This window comes from Neofelis nebulosa, chromosome 1 (genome assembly GCF_028018385.1).
Source record: "Neofelis nebulosa isolate mNeoNeb1 chromosome 1, mNeoNeb1.pri, whole genome shotgun sequence".
Classification (NCBI taxonomy): Eukaryota; Metazoa; Chordata; class Mammalia; order Carnivora; family Felidae; genus Neofelis; species Neofelis nebulosa.
Window position 1 is genome coordinate 51,026,243 of NC_080782.1, and position 16,871 is coordinate 51,043,113.

Genomic DNA, 16,871 nt, shown 5'->3' on the forward strand with positions numbered 1-16,871 from the left:
TTTTAAAATCCACTCTGTGAAGGGACTCCTGGGTGGCTCAGTCTATCAAGCATCCAACTCTTGGTTTCAGCTCAGGTCATGATCTCACAGTTGGTGAGATCAAGCCCTGCATCGGGCTCTGTGCTGACAGCGTGGAGCCTGCTTGGGATTTCCTCTCCTTCTCTCTGCCCTATCCCCATTCACTCACTCTCTCTCTCTCAAAAAATAAATACACATTAAAAAATTATTTAAAATCCACTCTGTGAAGTTTAGTGTTCTCCTGCCCCTAAGCCAGATCCTATAACTTTTCTAATCTAACTTAGGTTACACAGTCCCAATTGAACAATGACTAAAACTCTGAAACTGATTTAGTTCAGGCTTTTCCCTTACGTTAGCTCAGGCCTCCTATGGGACTATAGATGGAAAACCTGCAACTGTGAGGGGGATGAAGAAGTTATGGCAGGCTTTGCCCTCTTTCTCTGCCAGCACCACTGCCCTCTCTTCCTGACTTACCTAGGCTTGAAGCATGTAGGAAAGAAGGAGAGTGGGTAGTAGGAAATTCTTACTGGACTATACTCTTACAGAGATTGGGTGTTGGTGCTCCCTGAAGCTGGAACACTTAAAACTTATCCTCTTTTCCCTTGAGCATTTTTATGGGTTCTTCTCAGATTGTTCCTATCATGGTGGCTCTCCCACCCTTAGTATTTGTTATGTACCCTTCCTCTGGCTGTTTCTGGTTCTTTGCTGAACTCTTGGAGGTTCAATCCCTGTTGGAGTCTTATCCTTCTAAAGTCCCTCTTAGAAAGACCTAAAAAAAAATCCCATAGACTCTTGGAGCCCTTAACTAGTTCACAAGAAATTAACATCCTTTGCCTACCCAGATTAGAAGATACAAAAGAACCCCAAAAGACATTTTCACTATATCCATAGTCAGAAAACTCACAGCAAGCCAACTCGCTCATATATATATATATATATATACATATATATATGTTAAGAATAAATATATATTATATAACATACCCCATAGATTATCATATAAAAACATTCAATCTGCATTTAAAGAAGACATTTTGCATCCTTTTTTGTACTAAGTCTTAGAAAGTAGGTACGTGTGTTTTACACTTATAGTGTATCTTAATTTGGACTAGCCACATTTCAAGAGCTCGATAGCTACATTTAATTTTATTTTTTTAATGTTTGCTTATTTATTTTGAGAGAGAGAGAGAAAGAGTGAGGGAGGTACAGAGATAGAGAGAATCCCAAGCAGGCTCCACACTGTCAGCACAGAGCCTGACGTGGGGCTCAATCTCACGAACCATGAGATGATGAGCTGAGCTGAAATCAAGAGTTGGACACTTAACCGATTAAGCCACCCAGGTACCCCATATGTGGCTAATTTTGGATGGTGCAGCTTTAGATTTTCAAAGTGTGGGTCAGTTCACAGTATCCCCCCCTAAACCACAGAAGACATGTGACTCTCCAAATGGTCTTCTGCTGACTTCTCTAAATGTGAATGGTTGGGGAGGTATTTCAGAGCAAACAGCTCTCTAAAGAAATTCTCCTTAATCTCCAACATTTAATTTTGCAAGACCCTCTATATGGGTGAGTGTAAAAGTCATAAAATAGATTTTCTCTCACTTCCTTTTCTATAATTCCGGCATGGTAGGCAGGGTCTAGTACATCACTTGGGACTCTCTATATTATTTTTGGGTCTTAGCTAACACTCCTATTTTTAACATTATACTACCTAAATATTTCAATCGTGTCTCAAGTTCTTGACATTTCTGGCAATTTACTTTTGAATACAGTGATGGCTTTCAATAACAATAAAGACATTACATATTTAATTTTAATCTTATAAAATAATAATTAGCTTTATTTAAAAATTAACCTTCTAAATCATTAAGATATCATTAAAAAAACACAAGCAACTATAGGCTACGTATGATTATTAGCATGTAAAAAAAATAATAAGTAAGGTTGGTCTCCACCTACACTTTCAATTCTTTTCTAATACTTACCTATTAAGGCTGTGGTAAACCGATTCATGGAGAGAGGTTCTAAATACATGGGTCCTTCATAGGCAGACTCCAGTTCACTCCTGACGTAGTCCCTAAATAAATAAAATGGTAATAACATATTAGATACATACCAAGCACATATGGAAAAGAAAAGCAACTAAAGCACAGTATTCTTATAAAAAGCATATTATGTTAATAACACTTCTTTCCACATCTACATTAAGGAAAATTTTAGGTATAAAAAACTAGGTAAGGATGGTCTTCATTTCCTTCTTCCACGCATGGATCAGAATTTACTGCATCTGAATTTTACTATGCAGAGAAGACAGCCAAAAATCTACTCGGTGGGATTTTCTTTTTTCCCATGGCCTTGTTAAATAACTATTCCCAGTAAAAAAACATTTGAGAAACCATCCCTCAACCCTATTACTTAAGTGATAATACCCAATAATATTACATCAAATTTCCCCTCTTTTGGCTCTCTTCCACCATCCCACCTATCTTACTTTCCCCAAAGTTTTATCCCCAATTATTCTTAGTTATAGGTAAAATCACAAACTAAGTAGAAAACTGGCTCACAGGACAATCCTTAAAAATTGTCACTGTCAACTCTATCAAGAATCTATAATTAGACTTATAATAAAGTAGGCTACAGATTTATTTTGAATCAAATTTTAAATCACATCAAATATTCCTTTTAAAATTTAAATGATGTTAAATGACATGTGATTACTGAGAAATAAGTAGAGAAAAAAAAAGTCTTTCCACACTGAGAAAACAGAACTTTCAGTGCACAGCCAAGAAGCACAAAAAGGGAGAATTTAATTTATCAGCAAGTTAAAACAGTAATACTAGAAGACTGTTAAGTTCTTTTGACATCATCGTAAGGAAACTGTGTAAAAAAATTCTCCTTTTCTTCAATTATTGACTGCTTTATCCACTGTATTTAAAAGAATCTGAATGTTTCAGTATTTCTGAACAAACCCACAGCTATATTTACTTTTTCCATGAAATTACTTCCTATTAGGCAATCAAGTTGAATTCCTTTAGTGTAGCATAGCCAAACAAGAAATGACCCTTACATAATCCAAAAGGAGAATACTGTCAAAAAACCAAAATAAGTTTTATGAACAGAAGCAGTTTGGGGGACAATTTACAAAAATCAATAATGGACCTAAATTCATGGGAGATTTAGTAATTCTCCTCTATCACTCTATGATGACCACTTCTAACAAATAATATATTAATAGTCTCTTTTTACTGAAATTCTCAAGATGAATGATTTTAATGCAGTGCTGGCCAACCAGGGGTGATTTTGACCCCAAGGGGCATTTTGCACTGTCTGAAGACATTTTTAGCTGTCACAATTTAAAAAGGTTGGGGGTGCTCCGAGCACCTAGGCCAAGATGCTGCCACAACATCCTATCTCCAGTGCATAGGACAGCCCTATAACAAAGGATTACTCAGTCCAGAGGTCAGTGCTCAAAACCCTGTGAGAAGTACAAATGCTACACATGCAAATAACATATAAATATCTGAATGCTACCTTACTAGATAACCACCAACATAAAATTACTACATTTTACAAAGTTTTAGGACAGAAAACTGAAGAATTAAGAGAATTATGAAATTTACAATAAAATACACATATAAATATCACTTAAAATTTATGAAGTCTTTGAGAATGCTATTAAAGAAAAAAATTTATCTTTAAAAAAGTTTATTTAGTCTTTATTTATTTTTAATAGAACACAAGGCAAGTGAGGAGTAGAGAGAGAGGGAGACACAGAATCTGAAGCAGGCTCCAGGCTCTGAGCTGTCAGCACAAAGCCTGATGCAGGGCTTGAACCCACATACCATGAGCTCATGACCTGAGCCTAAGTCAGTTGCCCAACCGTCTGAGTCACCCAGGCGCCCCCAAATAAATTCGTATTTAAAAGAGCTCTAATTCTGAGTCCAAGACCTATGAAGGCAAATAATTTCTTTGTGGCCATCTCATATTCCTCTCCAACAGATCCAGTTAAAAGAGGGGAAACCCACAAAGACAAAAAGCAGATTGATGCTTGCCAGAGGCTGAGGGGGAGGGGAGGGGAGGGAAAATGGAAAGGACGTAATATGTACTGGGTTTTATCGTGGGGTGATGGTTGTACATTATGAATGTACTATATGCCAATGAACTGTTCACTTTAAAGGTTAATTTTATGTGAATTTCACTTCAATAAAAAGGGAATGGGGTGACTACAGGAATTCCATCCCCGAGGGGAAGAGCCAAAAGGTGTCCCCAAAGGGTTCAGTGCCCAGGAAATCTTTCCTAGTAACGTGGGGGGTGGAAACTGCAGAGTTGGTCTCCCTGACATGTTTTCTCTCCCTTGTTTGCTTTTGTCATCATATTACTGATGTTTCATATGTAACTCAGCAAACCCATTACTCTAGAATTTCTTATTGCCGAGACATTTGTTAATTGTTTTGCATTATTTCCTAGCCTACTTTAGTTTATTTTTTAGCACTTCTTTGTCTTCTTTAGAGCCTCTAATCTTAAATTCTGACTTTACATAACAAAACCTGTAAGGAAAATCAACTTTCTCCATGTTTTTTGGCCTCACAAAAAATATACCGTATACATAATATGTTGTTAGCACACTGCTACTCTCTGGGAATACTACAGTAGACAGGAAAGTAACAATTCCTGTTAGCATGAAGCTTACAAGCCAGGGAGACCTACAATTACTAGATTAATACTAATAATAATTACAATTATATAATTACAATTACAATAATAATTATAATTGTGATAAATGCTATAAAAATATAGAATGAGGGGCGCCTGGGTGGCTCAGTCGGTTAAGTGTCCGACTTCAGCTCAGGTCATGATCTCACAGTTTGTGAATTCAGGGCCTCGCGTTGGGCTCTGTGCTGACAGCTCAGGGCCTGGAGACTGCTTTGGATTCTGTGTCTCCTCTCTCTGCCCCTCCCTGCTCCCGCTGTCTGTCTGTCTCTCAAAAATGAATAAAAATGTAAAAAAAATTTTTAATACAGAATGATTTTTTTTCTCTTTTTCACTCTCCCGTATTTCGTGACTTTGTGATTTAGTGAAATTATAGGGGACTAAGGGAGATCTGTCTTCCAAAAGAATAATCAACCGTTAGGCCTTAAAGACAACACCACAGTGTTGAACAGCTTCTTACCACTAGCTCTCTGGGCTGCTCTCCTCTAGAACCCTAAGAGAACAGCTCTCCTCAATGCTGCAACCCCTCCTCAATGCTACTGGAACAATCATCCTACCACAGAAATTAACACCTTCTTGAGGTACCTCAGACCCTTTCTCCTTTGCTCCACTCCTGTCTCTCAAGATGGTCCTTCACAATCTTTCCTGTCTGGCTGACTCATCAGTAAGCCCCACCTCAAGAAAGACGGCCAGGCCCAGAAAGTCTGTAGTCCCTCTTTGGTCCCACTGAGCTTGGCTTGCCAGAGCCAGGGCAGTGGCTTTGGTGAGGGCTAAACTACTGGTCTCACCAAGGAGCCACTACTGAGCTGTCCCTTTTGAAAGAAGAATCTGGGCATTGTTGCACCCCAAACTATACAAGAGAACTTTAACATGGATCAGTATCTGAACAAAGAGCTCCAAGTTATGAACAACTTCCCAGCATCTCATGCTGACAATGTAAACTCTTCATTACTAGTCTCTCAACAAAGTGGGTCATTCACAATATAAATAAACAAGATAGAAAGCCAAATAAAAAGAATCCAGAGAAGGAATTATCCAAAATTCCATGAGTCATTTTAGTCCAAAAATTACTCTGATTCAGTAGCCATGAAATCCTAATTTTTAATAGAATTTAGTATTTTACAATTGAATCAGGGGCACCTGAGTGGCTCGATCTGTTAAGCATCTGACTCTTGGTTTCAGCTCAGGTCGTGATCTCACAGTTCCTAAGTTCAAGCCCCCTATCAGGCCCAGTGCTGAGAGTGCAGAGCCTGCTTGGGATTCTCTCTTTTACCTCTCTGTTTCTCAAAATAAATTCATTAAAAAAAAAAAAAACTTAAAAAAAAAAAAAGACTGAATCAGATGAAATGTTCAAAAGCAGTATATGGTTTTGTTTTTTGTTTTTTTTTAAGATTTACTTTTCGTGGGGAGGCACCTGGGTGACTCAGTAGGTTAAGCATCTGACTCTTGATTTCGGCTCAGGTCATGTCTGATGGTTCGTGGGAAATCATGTTGGCATGGAGCCTGCTTGGGATTCTCTCTCTCCCTCTCTCTCTGTCCCTCCCTGCTTGCACATACATGCTCTCTCTCTCAAAATAAATAAATAAACTTAAAAAAAAAAAAAAAAGTTTTTTTTTTTTTTTTTTTTAAGTAATCTGTACACACAACCTGGGGCTCAAACTCACAAACCCTAAGATCAAGAGTTGCACACTCCACTGACTGAGCCAGCCAGGTGCCCCCAGTATTTGATTTTTCAATTTAGGAGATTTAAACAGTAAAATGTATTAAGTTGGTAGGAAGCAAGAATACCTGTCATCTACTTGTAACTGAATTAAATCTTTCCCTTCCTAAACTTTTTTTCATTTGTGCAATTTGTGCAATACTGACATCAATCCTGAGCACTAATAAACTAAACACTTTGAAAATCTACTTCTCTAGTTCCCTATGATAGCCTATTCTCCAGTGACTGAAATTGCTTTGGGTCTGAGGAGTGTATAAGATACATGTAAAGGGCCTCAAGGATAGCTTGCTTTAGGAAAATACTTGCTATAAAGAGAAGCATACAAGTTATAAAGAATAAGCAACAACAATAAAACCTAGAAGCTTACCAATTCACCAACTGACCGTGTAACAATCTCTTAAGCAACGTTAACAACCTAGGAACAATCTGTACATTCTGGCCACTTAAAAGCTTTCAAATGGTTTAATTCCAAAGAAACCTAATCTACTTTTACAGAGAATAAAGCTGTGAGCCCTTGAAGTTATCTTATGGAATATGTGCAAACAAAAGGCACTGAGCTCAATTTAAGAGATCCCAGATACTGAGATGTCCAACCCCTGGATCTGAGTACCTACTACACCCTAAGAAATGTACTAGTAATTGAATAATAATAGTTCATTTACTCGGGGCTTAATTATTTAAATCATCTCAGCCACCCTGCCCCTCTCTTTAGCTGCTTTCTGATCCCCTACTCAAATATTTAGTGTCTGGATCTGATAATGTTCAAAAGAAGAAAACATATCAAATAATGAAATGGGTCAATTTTATTCCCGTCAAAATTAAATTTTAAGTATATAATGATAAAATTCATTTTAACAATTCCTTTATCTAATAGCAGTGGTTCTCATCTGAGGAAAATTTTGTTCCCCAGGAGATCACACTGGCAATTAGGGGTGCTTTTTGGTTTCAGCACTGCTGGGAAGTGGTGCTCTACAAACTAGTGAGCAGAGAGAGGCAAGTTAGCATTCTGTAATACACAAGACTGCCCCCACAGCAAATCAAGACCTAGCCCAAAATGCTAACAGTCCTGAAATACAGAAACTTTAAATTAGACAAGCTTTCATGAAATGGGGAGCTAATTATCTACATTTCACACATAAATAACTCTTGGGAAAGTTTTACATTGAAACAACACTTACATACCCAAGACTAGGATGAAAAGGAGTATGCTTTCAATCTTGTGAAACCCATGGGCTCTAATTTAAATTATACATACACAAAACTGATATGATAGTTCATAAATCTAACAATAAAACAAAGAATTTAAGAATATTAGAGTTTAAAACTTTTACAAAAAAACAATTGTGATGTAAACCAAGACCACACCCCTCATAGGAATGGTCATGTCAGTTATAGTTTTTCTTTTTTCCCTGTAGTTCTGGATAGTTTCAATTTTATTTATTTATTTTTTTGTGTGAATATAATTTATTGCCAAATTGGCTTACATACAACACCCAGCAGTACTCATCCCAACAAGTGCCCTCCTCAATGCCCATCACCGTATTCCCCCCACCTTAGCTTGTTCTCTGTATTTCACAGTCTCTTGTAAAACAGACACATAGACCAATGGAATAAAATAGAGAACCCAGAATTGGACCCACAAATGTATGGCCAACTAATCTTTGACAAAGCAGGAAAGAGTATCCAATGGAAAAAAGTCTCTTTAACAAATGGTGCTGGGAGAACTGGACAGCAACATGCAGAAGAATGAAACTAAACCACCTTCTTACACCATACACAAAAATAAACTCAAAATGTTAATTAAAGACCTAAATGTGAGGCAGAAAACCATCAAAACCCTAGAGGAGAGGGGCGGCTGGGTGGCTCAGTAGGTTGAGCGTCCGACTTTGGCTCAGGTCATGATCTTGCAGTTTGTGGGATGAAGCTCCGCGTTGGGCTCTGTGCTGACAGCTCAGAGCCTGGAGCCTGCTTTGGATTCTGTCTCCCTCCCTCTCTCTCTGCCCCTCCCCAACTCCTGCTCTCTCTCTCTCAAAATTAAATGAACATTAAAAAAAAATTTTTTTTTAACAAACAAAAAAAAACCCTAGAGGAGAAAGCAGGCAACAACCTCTTTGACTTCAGCTGCAGCAAATTCTTACTCGACACATCTCCAAAGGCAAGGGAATTAAAAGCAAAAATGAACTACTGGGACCTCATCAAGATAAAAAGCTGCACCGCAAAGGAAACAATCAACAAAACTAAGAGGACACCGCCGGAATGGGAAAAGATACTTGCAAATGACATACTGGATAAAGGGCTAGTATCCAAAATCTACAAAGAACTTAACACCTGATAAATAATCCACTGGATAGTTTCAATTTTAAAGTAGGATTGATACTGGGAAATACATTCCTTACATCACTCAAAATGAGAAGCACAGTTTAGTAATTTTAAGAATTAAGGAACTTGAAATTTATCAAATTCTAATAAGCTTAAACAGAATATTAAATGTTCATACTATACCAACTATGGCCATGAATTTTCAAAAGTTTAGTTTCTCTGAACTAAAAGCTATATCCATTCTAGACATACTCTAAACAAGTTTTTATTCACTTAAGGATAATTAGCTTCATTATTTCTTAAATACATGTCTTAAGGGAAAATAGAAACTCAGCTTTTTGAAAGCTTATGAAATTTTCAATTTAAGAAATTAATATTTCCAAATGACTTATCCTATAGCCAGTTTTTCAAGTACCAAGTTAATTATTTAAATTATCCAAGTATCGATTCTCCTTTGTAGAACCATACTACACTTTGCCTTGATACAACCAGACTAGAGTGAATGGTAAAAAATATTTGTAAATTGTATAATTGTATAAAGGAGTTGTATCTAGCTAGAACTGAGTTGTATTACAACTCCATAATAATAATAATAATGATGATGATGATTAAATAATGTTAAATAACAATGTTAAATGATTAACAAAGGATCCCAATAAATACTTTTCTAAAAGATTTACAAATGGTTAATGAACACATGAAAAGATGCTCAATATCATTAGCCATCAGGGAAGTACAAATCAAGACCACAATGAAATAATCACTTCACACTCACTATGATGGCTATACTAAAAATGACAGATGTTAACAAGTGTTGGCAAGGATGTGAGAAACTAGAACGCTTACACACTACTGGTAGAAATGTAAAATACTGAAGACACTTCAGAAAATTAGTATAGCAGTTCCTCAAAAGGTTAAATGCAATTCCACCCCAAAGTATATGCCCAAGAAAAAAAAGCGTGTCCACAAAGCCTACTCATAATGTTCACAGCACTATTCGTAACAGCCAAAACGTGGAAAGAACCCAAGTGTCCATCAATTGATGGATGAATAAACAAAATGTGGTAATATTCATACAACAGAATACGATTTGGACAGACAAAATACTGATACAATTGCTACAACATGGATGAAAACATGCTAATTAAAAGAAGCCAGGCACAAAGTACCACACACTGTATATGTCTATATGAAATGTCCAAAATAGGCCAATCCATAGAGACAGAAAATAGACTCACAGTTGCCTAGGCTGGGGGCAAGGGAATTAATGGAAAATGGTTAGTGACTGCTGACAGGTACGGGGTTTCTTTTTGGAGTGATAAAAATGTTCTAAACTAAAGTGTGGTGTGGTCTGTAAAATTCTGTGAGTGTACTAAAACCACTGAGCTGTGTCCCTTAAATAGGTATGTGGATTATATCTCAATAACTGTTACTTAAAAAAAAAAAGGATAGCTATAAAGTTGCTACATGAAATGTGAACAATTATGCTTTTTAAAACTAAAAACTTCAGCCTTAATATTTTATAAATGTAATATGTTTAAGCCTCAATATTTATAAATGTGACATATTATGAATAATTAATCAAGGATAACACATCTTTACTAACCTTTTGTGAGACAGCACCATGAAATAAATATTATACTAAGAAAAGACATACTAAAATATTTCATTTCTTGAAATTTGTTAGTTTAATATCAAAACTAACTCCATTAGATAGGCATTATCTTTCTTTATAGGTTCAAAGAAACAACTTGCCAAGGTAATATATTTACTAAGTAGGGAACTAGTTCATACACAGTCTGATTCTAAAACTCATTTTCTTCCCACTAACCATGCTGTCTCCCTAAGAGGACTAAACTAGCAATTAGAAAACCTACATTCAAATTAAAGTCTGAGACTGTTCCTTCCCAGCTATTCACCCACTTCAATTTTTTCTTCTATAAATCCCAAAGGACTGGGATAAGGATCAAAACGGAAAAAAAAAAAAAAAAAAAAAAGAAATATTTTTGTATTTTATGTGTGTTATTATAAAATTCTATTATAATTATTTTTACTATTTTAAATAAGTTTGATCTTATAATAAAAACAAACTCTAAACATTAGAAAAAAACATTCCCATAAACTAAAAATCAAAAGTTAAAACTGCCACCAGAAGAATGGTCAGAAAAAGGCTTTCCTTTACCCCTGACATGGTCATGGTCACCTTTATCTTTATATAACAGAATATAACAGAATTCTGATTTCTAAAAAAGCCTGGATGGCAACACGGTATATAAAAATAGAGCTACAGACTTTCATCACTACACCACTAAACCACATGGAAACCAAAAAAGCATGAGGGAAAGGGTAGTATCATTGTTTTCTCACCCAGAATTACAACTAATATAGCTCTACCTTCAACTTTAGGATTTTGATGATTAATCAAAGAAATCACATCAACCTAAAAGGCTATCATTATATAGCTATATCATAATACGGATTTGAAAAGTCTTTTTTTAAAGAATGACACACAGGAAAATGCTCATAAAACATGGCTGCGTAATAAAAACAAGACACAAGAATGTTAGTTAAAATTCACTAAGCACTACACCCAAAAAACAAATAATCCAATTAAAAAATGGGCAGAAGACATGAATAGTCATTTCTCCAAAGAAGACATCCAGATGGCCAACAGACAAATGGAAAGATGCTCAACATAACTCACCAGAAGGGAAATGCAAATCAAAACTACAGTGAGGTATCACTTCACACCTGTCAGAATGTCTAAAATCAAAAACACAAGAAACATCAAGTGTTCACAAAATGACCCAGCAATTGCACTACTAGGAATTTATCCAAAGGATACAAAAATGCTGATTCGAAGGGGCACATGCACTCCAATGTTTACAGCAGTGCTATCAACAATAGCCAAATTATGGAAAAAGCTCAAATCTCCATCAATTGATGAATGGATAAAGATGTGGTTTATATATACAATGGAATAATACACAGCGATGAAAAAGAATGAAATCTTGCCATCTGCAACGAGATGGAAGTGGAGGATATGCTAAGCGAAATAAGTCAGAGAAAGACAGATGTCATATGGTTTCTTTCATATGTGGAATCTGAGAAATTCTTTCATATGTGGAATCTGAGATGAACATAGGGGAAGGGGAGGAAAAATAAGATTAAAACAAAGGGAGGCAAATCATAAGAGACCCAAATACAGAGAACAAATTGAGGGTTAATGGGGGCAGGGGTGTCAGGAGTGGCTTAAATGGGTGACGGGCATTAAGGAGGACACTTTTTAGGATGAGCACTGCGTGTCATATGTACAAAATGAATCACTGGGTTCTACACCTGAAGCCAAGACTACACTGTATGTTAACTAACTTGAGAATTAAAAAAAAAAAAAAAAAAGTAGTTCATAATTCAGAAACTTTAGGCAACTGGGATCTTACTCAGTTGAAGTAAGACTTCAACTGATGAATCTGAAAGATCCTGTAGTTGATACTCTAATTGGATATCTAGGACAGAATTCTTCATAAATTACAAAAAAAAAGATCAGTTCTTCAAACAAACAAACAAACAAACAAAAAAACCCCAAAAAAGTTAAAAATAGAACTACCTTGGGGCGCCTGGGTGGCTCAGTGGGTCAAGCTTCTGACTTCGGCTCAGGTTATGATCTCGTGTGTGTAGGTTTGAGCCCTGCATCGAACTCTGTGCTGACAGCTCAGAGCCTGGAGCCTGCTTCAGATTCTGTGTCTCCCTCTCTCTCTACCCCTCCCCCACTTGCACTCCTTCCCTCTCTCTCAAAAATAAACAAACATTAAAAAAACATAGACCTACCCTACAATCCAGTAATCCCACTACTGGGTATTTACCCAAAGAATACAAAAACCCTAATTCTAAAGGATATATGCACTCCTATGTTTACTGCAGCATCACAACAGCCAAATTATGGAAGCAGCCCAAGTGTCACAGATGAATGGATAAAGAAGATGTGGTATATACATACACAATGGAATATTATTCAGCCATAAAAAAAAGAATGGTCTTGCCATTTGCAACAAGATGGATGGAGCTAGAGAGTATAATGCTAAGTGAAATAAGTCAGAAAAAGACAGATACCATATGATTTCATTCATATGTGGAATTTAAGAAAACAAATGAACAAAGGGAAAAAAAGAGAGAGCCAAACCAAGAAACAGACTCTTAACTACAGAGAACTGATGGTTACCAGAGAGGAGGTGGGTGGGGGGAGATGTGAAATAGGTGAAGGGGATTAAGAGTACACTTATGATGAGCACGGAGTACTGTATAGAATTGTTGAATCACTATATTGTACACCTAAAACTAACATAACACTGATGTTAACTATACTGGAATTAAAATAAAAAACTTAAAAAAAAAAAAAAAAAGAAAAAATTCACTGAACACTTGTATGTCAGAAATCATGCTAAGAGCTTTACATGCCTTACCTTACTGCACCTTTACGATAGCCCTGTAAGATATTATCAACATTTTACAGGTAAGAAAGTGGAGACCTATCTTTCTGGTGACACTGAGGTTACAGAGTAGTAAATAAAGAGCATGGAATTTGAAACTCCCAATCACCTGTCCACTTATCTAAAAAATACAGCACTCTTAGATGGCCAGGCACTCATCTGTACACAAAAATGATGACTTAGAAAACCCTATACTCTAACTACTGCATTATACTCTACAGACACAATTTTTGCTTAAAAATGAATAAAGACAGGGCACCTGAGTGGGTCAGTCATTAAGCATCTGACTTCGGCTCAGATCATGATCTCAAGGTTTGTGTGTTTGAGTCCCACATCACCTGAGCTCAAGCCCTGCATCAGGTGAGCACGAGCCCTGCTTCAGGTGAGCCCCTCTTCTCTCTCTCTCTCCCTCTTGTGGGATTCTCTCTCTGCCCCTCGCTCACTTGTGCCCTCTTTCTCTCTCCAGAAAAAAAAAAAAAAAAAAGGGAATAAAGATAGAGAAGTGTCTCTACCTTGAACTTGAGCTCAGATTCAGAGGTGTCCTGGGTAAGGCCACAGGAACAGACTGTGTCAGGGTTTGGGGCTGGTGGTAATGGATTGGAAGTACATTCTGTTGTCTGTCTTGGTACTGGCCACTGGACTCCTCTTCTTGGCTATGTGAATAAAGAGGCTACGAATCTAATTCATGTTCCCATGAAGGAGTCCAAGACACAGGGAAATACTTGTGTGACACAAAATTAGAAAACTCATGTCTTCACTTTAGGAGTGAAACACAGCTCAACTTGAACCACTGTTAGGATTACAAGAAATGCAGTACTACTCCAATAGGTCCAGTTTTGTAACTGACATCCAAGGACATACCCTGGGCAAGGATAATGGCAGTTAGAGAGTAAAACATCACCTTCCAGGTACCAGAGAAAACTGACCAGACAGGAACTGAGGAGAGAAATGTGAGAAGATGGAGTTTCTGCAAAACGCTTTGGGTCCTTTGAGAAATAACCAGATGAAATTTTAAGGAGGATAAAAGTCCTGCTTCAACAAGAGGGGCCAAGAGTCTGGGACTATTGCTATTTTCGTTCTTTTCGTATCCACAAAAGTGGTAAAAACTAGAAGGTATTAAGAAAATTGGAAGGAAATGCCAGATTTTAACAGGTTTATCTCTGGGTGGTATGATTACAGTACGTAATTGTTACTACCTTTAAATTTTCTGTATTTCCCAAAACTCATCTCCAATGAACAGTATTATTTTATAAGAGAGTAAAAAAGTTTCCAAGTCAACCATTCAATTCTAGTAATATAAAAATGCTATTTCTAAGATTAATTTTCAAGCTAACACCAAAATCTGCGTTTCAGACTTCTAGACAACTACTCCTTATTATATATGCAAAGTAACTGTCCCTCTTCTTAGGATTGGGAGTATATTTAATTTTGGTTATACATTTCAATCATAACAAAAGAAATCATACCCTCCAAATTTATTTATACCCCCACCATTACATTTACTGTGTGGCTTTTGGTTCACCTGTATTTTAACATTCCACTCCAAAGTAGGAAGTTCATTTTCATCGGCAGACCAGAGTCTTAAAATTTAGGACTAGCAGACCCAGACAAACACAATGTTGCTAAAGATGAAGAAGTTCTGACATGAACCTCATCAGATAATTTATACAAATCATCCACTATATAGGTGGTCGCATCTCATGCCGATTCTCCTGCATCATAAACTTGATTCCCTAAAATGATGAAAATAATCAAGTCTATGATTGTTAAAATATTCTACAGCCTATCTTTGGAAATTCTTGTCTTAGGTGATATAGAAAAGCTCATGAGTATCTCTGTAAACATAATCTTAAGGTCCATTTCATATTAAGATTGTTTTTTTTTTTAATCTTTTTTAATGTTTGTTTATTTCTGAGAGAGACACAAAGCACGAACAGGAATGTTTGTTTATTTCTGAGAGAGACACAAAGCACGAACAGGGGAGGGGCAGAGAGAGAGGGAGACACAGAATCTGAGGCAGGCTCCAGTCTCTGAGATGTCAGCACAGAGCCCGACGTGGGGCTTGAACCCATGAACCATGAGATCGTGACCTGAGCCTAAGTCGGACACTCAACCGACTGAGCCACCCAGGCAACCCTCATATTAAGATTGTTTTTTTTTTTTTAATTTTTTTTTTTTTTTTTTTCAACATTTTTTATTTATTTTTGGGACAGAGAGAGACAGAGCATGAACGGGGGAGGGGCAGAGAGAGAGGGAGACACAGAATCGGAAACAGGCTCCAGGCTCCGAGCCATCAGCCCAGAGCCTGACGCGGGGCTCGAACTCACGGACGGCGAGATCGTGACCTGGCTGAAGTCGGACGCTTAACCGACTGCGCCACCCAGGCGCCCCTTAAGATTGTTTTTAAACGCAGAAATAAAATTTGAGGCATAACCCCAGCTATTATTTCTATAAAATAATATTTACTTAAAAAACAAATATTAAAAACCCTGTTCTGGAACTTAGCAAAGCCTCAGTTTATTAACAGTGTTCATGAAAAATATTTTATTGGTAATGAAAAACCATATTTGGTCATACATTTCAAAAACAAGGTCACATTCTTACCTGGAGATTTGATGGCCAGCATAGAGGAGCAGGGCAGTCAAAAAATACAGGTAAAGCTGAACCAGATGCTGTCTGGGCAAGGTTAGTAGCACAACACTTAAAATATAACCTGTAGTAGAAATAGAGATTATAAATAAAATATAATTCTAATTTAGTCTTCCAATTAATTATACTAATAAAAAGAACCTGAAGTCAATTACTTTCCAATTAAGTTTCAACAACTTTCAGGTTTTTTACTTCATACCAAAGTAAGTTTAATACAGTAAAAATCACTATGGACTTTTTGTTGAAAACAAAGCATTTTTCACTTTTTTTTTGTAGCCTTCTCTGTTTTACAATCAAGTATACCACACAAAGGCACAACAGCACTCCTCTCATTATCTACCTTTCCTTGATGTCTACTTACTTGTTCTACACCAATTCTCTCATCCTCTCGTCCCAGAGGAAACACTGCTTAATGTCCCTCTCTAAAGCTGCCTCTTCCACTTGACTCAAGATCTTATTTTTCTAATTCCTAATCTCCTACATCTTCAATCATCCCCCTAACACCAGTGCTCACTTCTCTCTTCAAAGGACATACAGGGCTCTTCTTCCAATCTTGAGAAACTTCTCTTCACGCTATTATCTATTTTTCTCATTCCAATGACAAATGTTGTAAACTATCTGTACTAATGCCTCCATTCTCTAACACTCCATTATTTCCTCTTAATCGTCTACAATCTACAAATGCTCTATGAACCTTCTCTGCCCTTCTACTCTAAAAAAAAACTCAGAAGTCAACAACTGCCTACTTGTCAAACCTAAAACACCCTGCTTATCCTTGTCCCAGCAACCACCCTCAAAACTGGCTCTGTGGCATGGATTTCCTTATAACCTCCAAATTCCCCCGCTGCTTTTTACCCCCTCAAATGAACAAAGGAAATTTAGTCCCCAAACTGCTTTTTCCCCTACAAAGTATTTAGCTCAAGCAATTTATGTTGCTGCTTCATTTATACCATTCTAAATGTATGTTA

The 16,871-nt window shown here is 36.9% G+C and overlaps 1 protein-coding gene across 1 annotated transcript in view; it reads right to left on the reverse strand.

Annotated features, from left to right (window-relative positions):
- The window catches only part of RNF145 (ring finger protein 145), a 59,052-nt gene that overhangs the window by 27,009 nt on the left and 15,172 nt on the right, over positions 1–16,871 (reverse strand). Inside the window, exons 3-4 of the mRNA XM_058721766.1 lie at positions 15,859–15,967; positions 2,004–2,095 (exon numbers count right to left, since the gene is read on the reverse strand). Coding sequence (XP_058577749.1) covers positions 2,004–2,095; positions 15,859–15,967 — 201 coding nt within the window. The remainder of the gene's footprint in view (positions 1–2,003; positions 2,096–15,858; positions 15,968–16,871) is intronic.